Raw genomic sequence first — 5,915 nt, 5'->3', positions numbered from 1 at the left:
AGTAATAGCTAATTTTCCTACTGTATAAAATTGGTCAATGCAGATGGTCTGAGTTTTTCACATGGTTGAAAGTATTTTAATCAACAGCCCAGCTTAGCTACTCTTTACTTTGTACAGGATACTTCAATGAATATTATTTCAAAGTTTATGGACTTACAACATTTACCAACAGGGGTTTTTGTATTATTTGCTCATGTGCCAAGTGTTGCGAATTTGTAGCATATTATAGATTTAAAAAATCCAGCAATTCCAGTTTAAGGTTCTTCAGAAAAGATCTTTAATCAATTCGTCAAGGCAAAGCTACAACTTAGAACATTCATCTTAGAAACAAATATGAAAAGGCCGTTCTTTTGTTTTGCCACCATAAGGCTAAGACATAATTGATTAATAAGCCTGTTCACGTCAAAGCAGAAAACATTTTAATAAAGGTATGAATGAGAAGCTGAATCCGGCAAGAGCAATTGAGCTTCTCTAGTACTTGCATAGTTGGCCCGTAATATATACACAATCAGAGTTAGAAATCTGATGATGCATGTTTGTAGTTGCTAACAAGAATCTTGAGTTGTGCCTTGTCAAAAGAAAATTCTTTTCTTTTGATCCAGTAGTGCCTGGTCCAATACCACATGAAGATACCATGGGTCAGTAGTTTCAGTCATTGATCTTTCAAAACTTTGTTTAGCGCATCAAAAATACTCTGTAAAGTCACATCCTCCACGATGATGACCTTATCCCTGGATTTCGACCCAGCACCTATAGAAACTTGTCTCTTTTTGACCCCAACCACCTGTCCAAAATGAAGTGAAATTTTACCCAAGGAAATGTAGCTTCTGTTATGTTAAACACAAGTAACAAAGTATACAAGGAATTGGAGCTTATTTTCATCTAAACACTACTGAGAAGTATCTCTGCTACAATCTTAGCCAAAACAAAATTCAAGTGGCTGTCTCTGTAATTGGTTTCCAAGTCTATATTGGAATATCAAACGAATAGGTATAGGAAAGTAGGAAATTACTTTCTCCTCTTTTTCACCTTTTAGACTCTATCTGTATGTGCAGTTGTTAGCAGTTTAGTGGAGGCTGGTACCAAATAATGGAAGAACAAATAAGAGCAGAAAAGATGCTTTTGTAAATGTAAAAAGTTAATACTAATGATGAAAACAAAAATAAATAACAATGGGTTCCCTTAGCAATTGTCTTACCAAATTGCTAATCAGACGCCAAAGACTCCCTATGACTACTTTTTCAGAGGATATAAAAGCAAAATATCATTTTATCAAAATGAACTCCATGGAAATTTTATTGAGGGTTTTCTTTCAGCAAACACTTCATTCTTTTGTTGTCAAGACATTTACTCCATCCATGATCTATATATGGTATGTTAGCAGTTAACTTCTTTTTCTTTTTTTTTTTGATAACCGAGGGCACAAGGTTCGAAACTCGGTGTATGATGTGTTCTATTCTTTAGCACTTAAATATCAGGTTTTTGTCTATTGACAGGATTCAACCTCATGACGTGCGCTTGCTACACTCTTGCCACTAGACCAAAGCCCTGGGGGCGACAGACTGTCAGCTAATTAGGACCCTAGCTTCCTCAATTCGCAAGTACCTTCCCTCTCCAAGATCCAAAGAAAACAAGGAAAAGACTAGTACTCCTGTAACATTTTTCTCTTGGCTTCCTTTTTAAGAAAAACCAACTCAAGATGAAAATCACCCACGAGAAAACAGAAGGGGTTATTTTCACTAGTGTAATCGTACTAAACTTCTATTGCAGGAAAGTCGGAAAACTAAATTATGTAACCAAAAGTATCAACTATTCCTAAGTATCTCACAAAATCAAAAAGTCCCATAAAATCACTTATCCGACAATAAAAGATCTAACATAAGTTACCACATAAGTAGCAAGTAAAGATTGCCATCAGAAATTTTTTACTAGGCAATCAGCCTAATTATTTTTTTACTTTCTTCCTCTTCTTTTCCCTCACAGGAAACTTGGCTGGAAATGCTACCTGAGAGATGTCCTTCAGCCGGCAGCTAATGTCTTTGGCTCTATGACCCTCACCCTTTTCTCTTCCTTTTGAACCCTCCACCCCATGGTAATCCATTCAAAAACTAATACACCAAAGATCATCTCTAAATGAAACACATTAAATCTTAAAGTCAGTTCTCTGGGGCTTGCAAATTACTATGTCACTGTCGCCAGGGGCGTACTAGTTGGGGGTCACCGGGTTCACGTGAACCCATGCTCCCCTTTCTAAATCATTTATATTAGTGTTATAATTTTTAAAAAAATACTTAAATATAGATATGTTGAGCCCATACTCGAAGTATCGCATAATGCGATGATAATAGTGCACCCATTCCCTTGAAATTCTGAATACGCCTGCCTCTGACTGTCGCTGTGGCTTACAGGTTATTCTATCACCCTCTTCCCTCTCTGTCTCTCTCGTTCCAAACCCTGTAACAACCGTAGAGGGATCTTGATGAAGTTAGCCGGCACTGACTCCATTTTTTCGGTGTTACTTCTCCAGTGCGTAGTTTATGTTCCGGACTCCATTGGCATGCCAAAATCAAATGGTCAAGGCCCCCTTCCCCCACCCCACCCCCCTGGATTTCGACCCAGAACCTATAGAAATTTGTCTTTTTTTTTGACCCCAACCACCTGTCCAAAAAAGTGAAATTTTACCCAAGGAAATGTAGCTTCTGTTATGTTAAACACAAGTAACAAAGTATACAAGGAATTGGAGCTTACTTTCATCTAAACACTACTGAGAAGTATCTCTGCTACAATCTTAGCCAAAACCAATTTCAAGTGTCTGCCTCTGTAATTGGTTTCCAAGTCTATATTGGAATATCAAACGAACAGGTATAGGAAAGTAGGAAATTACTTTCTCCTCTTTTTCACCTTTTAGCCTCTATCTGTATGTGCAGTTGTTAGCAGTTTAGTGGAGGCTGGTACCAAATAATGGAAGAACAAATAAGAGCAGAAAAGATGCTTTTGTAAATGTAAAAAGTTAATACTAATGATGAAAACAAAAATAAATAACAATGGGTTCCCTTAGCAATTGTCTTACCAAATTGCTAATCAGACGCCAAAGACTCCCTATGACTACTTTTTCAGAGGATATAAAAGCAAAATATCATTTTATCAAAATGAACTCCATGGAAATTTTATTGAGGGTTTTCTTTCAGCAAACACTCCATTCTTTTGTTGTCAAGACATTTACTCCATCCATGATCTATATATGGTATGTTAGCAGTTAACTTCTTTTTTTCTTTTGATAACCCAAGTCACAAGGTTCGAAACTCGGTGTATGATGTGTTCTATTCTTTAGCACTTAAATATCAGGTTTTTGTCTATGACAGGATTCAACCTCATGACGTGTACTTGCTACACTCTTGCCACTAGACCAAAGCCCTTGGGGGGACAGAATGTCAGTTAATTAGGACTCTAGCTTCCTCAATTCGCAAGTACCTTCCCTCTCCAAGATCCAAAGTAAACAAGGAAAATACTCGTACTCCTGTAACATTTTTCTCTCGGCTTCCTTTTTAAGAAAAACCAACTCAAGATGAAAATCACCCACGAGAAAACAGAAGGGGTTATTGTCACTAGTGTAATCGTACTAAACTTCTATTGCAGGAAAGTTAGAAAACTAAATTATGTAACCAAAAGTATCAACTATTCCTAAGTATCTCACAAAATCAAAAGTCCCATAAAATCATTGATCCGACAATAAAAGATCTAACATAAGTTACCACATAAGTAGTAAGTAAAGATTACCATCAAAAATTTTTTACTACGCAATCAGCCTAATTATTTTTTTACTTTCTTCCTCTTCTTTTCCCTCACAGGAAACTTGGCTGGAAATGCTACCTGAGAGATGTCCTTCAGTCGGCAGCTAATGTCTTTGGCTCTATGACCCTGACCTTTTTCTCTTCCTTTTGAACCCTTCACCCCGTGGTAATTCATTCAAAAACTAATACAACAAAAATCTTCTCTAAATGAAACACATTAAATCTTAAATTCAGTTCTCTGGGGCTTGCAAATTACTATGTCACTGTCGCTGTGGCTTACAGGTTATTCCATCATCCCCTTCCCCTCTCTGTCTCTCTCATTCCAAACCCTGTAACAACCGCAGAAGGATCTTGATGAAGTTAGCCGGCACTGACTCCACTTTTTCGGTGTTACTTCTCCAGTGCACAGTTCTTCATAATGCTGTCGCCTTGCTAGTGGATCAAAAGAGTGGGCGAAAAGGCTCGCCTGAGACGCGCTTAAGCCCTAAACATAGATGAAAAATAGGACGTGCACTTCGCCTTAATTACGCAGAACTTTAGTGCAGGTACCAAGTAGCTAAAACATGCACCTCCATCGCCCGTGGGTTCTGACCTAAAGAGAGTGATACAAAACACAAAACAATTTACCTATTTAAAGAAGTTTCATTTCCTTGGCCTATATCATGCTTGTTTGGCTTATGGGTATTATTCATGAACTACATATATATTTTCTATTTTTTCCTTCAACGTGGCCTTTCTCTTTAAATTTTGAGTTTTGTTGGCTCTTTGAGCTTAAAGCTCTGATAAACTTTAGCTCTTGTTTTCACTTATCGCCTTTGATAACAGCGGAACTTCTTCACCCACGATGTGCTCTGATGTAGTAGCACTTATTTGGCAATTTTAGCTTATGTGTAAACTGATACAGAGAATCAGATGCAGGGATAACAATTTATTACGGATAAGTGAGGTACTCTTTCAATACAAAATCTAGTGGGCGTTTGGACATAAAAAATAAGAAATTTGAGAAAAAGTTGAAACATGGTATTTGGAAATTGGAGTTATGTTTGGACAAAAATGTTGAATTATTGTGAGTGATCTGGAGTGGAAAATGTGAAAACAGGTATTTGGAGTTTTTTGAATTCTGGAATGTTACAGAATTCATGTTGTAATAATTCTATGTCCGAACATGACTGAATACAATTCCGGAAAAAAATGAAAATTATCCATAGGTCCCAAGTTTCACAGACTTTTTTGATATACAGGATTATAGTTGGAAGAACATCAATGCAATTGATCCCCAAAAAGAGGGAAAAGAAAAAAGACAGAAGCTCTACATTGTAGATTAATCGGGGAAAAAATCAAGGAAAAAAAACTGCTGAACTAATTGAATCAAACTGCAGACTTAATTGATTATGTTGTACAAGCACATGCTACCCTACACGAATAATGAATGAAAAGATGGACTTACGGAGCTTATATAATCGACAAGTGCAGCATTAGCTTCACCATCTTTAGCAGGTGCGTCAATTTGGACACCAACTGCATCGTCATTCAAGTCTGCACATTATGATTTCAAATGATAATCGACAATTTTACAGAAAAAAAAAAGAGTGAGAAAAGGGAGAAGATGAGGGGACCAGTTATGGTGGCTTGTTTGGAGCCTGGCTTGGCATGGATTGTGATGGCGACGGAAGAAGGAGGAACGGCACGAATACATGCTGGAAATTTGGGAGTCGAAACTGCCGGCGCCGGTGACTGAGTTAACTCAGTTGAGTTTTTTTTAGCTTTCCCTTTCTTGGAGGGAGGCATCTGTAAAGAGTGCTTTCCCACGATGGACGATCTAAGGGAAAGAGGCTTAGCAGCAAAAACACCTTTTCCATCCTAACTTTCATTGCTTCTAACTTTCGATTGTTTCTCTTTCAGTAAAATCATTTGTCAACTTTTTAAATATAATATTTAAAAGGGAAAAGAAATATATCTTTGAACTTTCTCATTTAAAGTTGATATATATATGTTGATATAAAAGTGGTTTATATATATATTTATCCTATAAAAATGTTTTATATATATCTTTACCCATACAAAAATGGTCCATGATATACCCTTTTATGTCTAATGGGAGTGAAAATATTGACTTTAAATTAA

General features: G+C 36.8%; 1 protein-coding gene across 2 annotated transcripts; it reads right to left on the bottom strand.

The window, feature by feature from the left end:
- Window positions 1-247: 247 nt before the first annotated feature.
- LOC129896807 (uncharacterized) lies at window positions 248-5,669 on the bottom strand. 2 transcript variants are annotated; one of them, XM_055972782.1, is made up of 3 exons: window positions 5,408-5,669; window positions 5,239-5,309; window positions 248-784 (listed from the first exon to the last, which is right to left on the bottom strand). In XM_055972782.1, the coding sequence occupies exons 1-3, from the start codon at window positions 5,577-5,579 to the stop codon at window positions 653-655; spliced, it is 375 nt and encodes a 124-aa protein (XP_055828757.1). In that variant the 5' UTR covers window positions 5,580-5,669; the 3' UTR covers window positions 248-652. The 2 variants fall into 2 exon arrangements, with proteins under 2 accessions (XP_055828757.1, XP_055828756.1); XM_055972781.1 differs by having other exon boundaries at window positions 5,239-5,327; window positions 5,408-5,668.
- Between the last annotated feature and the right edge of the window lie 246 nt (window positions 5,670-5,915).

The sequence above is a fragment of the Solanum dulcamara genome, chromosome 7 (assembly GCF_947179165.1).
Source record: "Solanum dulcamara chromosome 7, daSolDulc1.2, whole genome shotgun sequence".
NCBI lineage: Eukaryota > Viridiplantae > Streptophyta > Magnoliopsida > Solanales > Solanaceae > Solanum > Solanum dulcamara.
The sequence above is the reverse complement of the archived record's forward strand: the minus strand, read 5'-3'. Positions and strand labels throughout refer to the sequence as shown.

Coding starts and splice junctions, on each gene's coding strand:
- LOC129896807 (XM_055972781.1), bottom strand. CDS start 5,579: ATGCCTCCCTCCAAGAAAGGGAAAGCTAAAAAAAACTCAACTGAGTTA. Junction 5,328..5,407: donor CAAACAAGCCACCATAACTG/GTCCCCTCATCT, acceptor CATAATGTGCAG/ACTTGAATGACGATGCAGTT. Junction 785..5,238: donor TTGTCGATTATATAAGCTCC/GTAAGTCCATCT, acceptor CATTTTGGACAG/GTGGTTGGGGTCAAAAAGAG.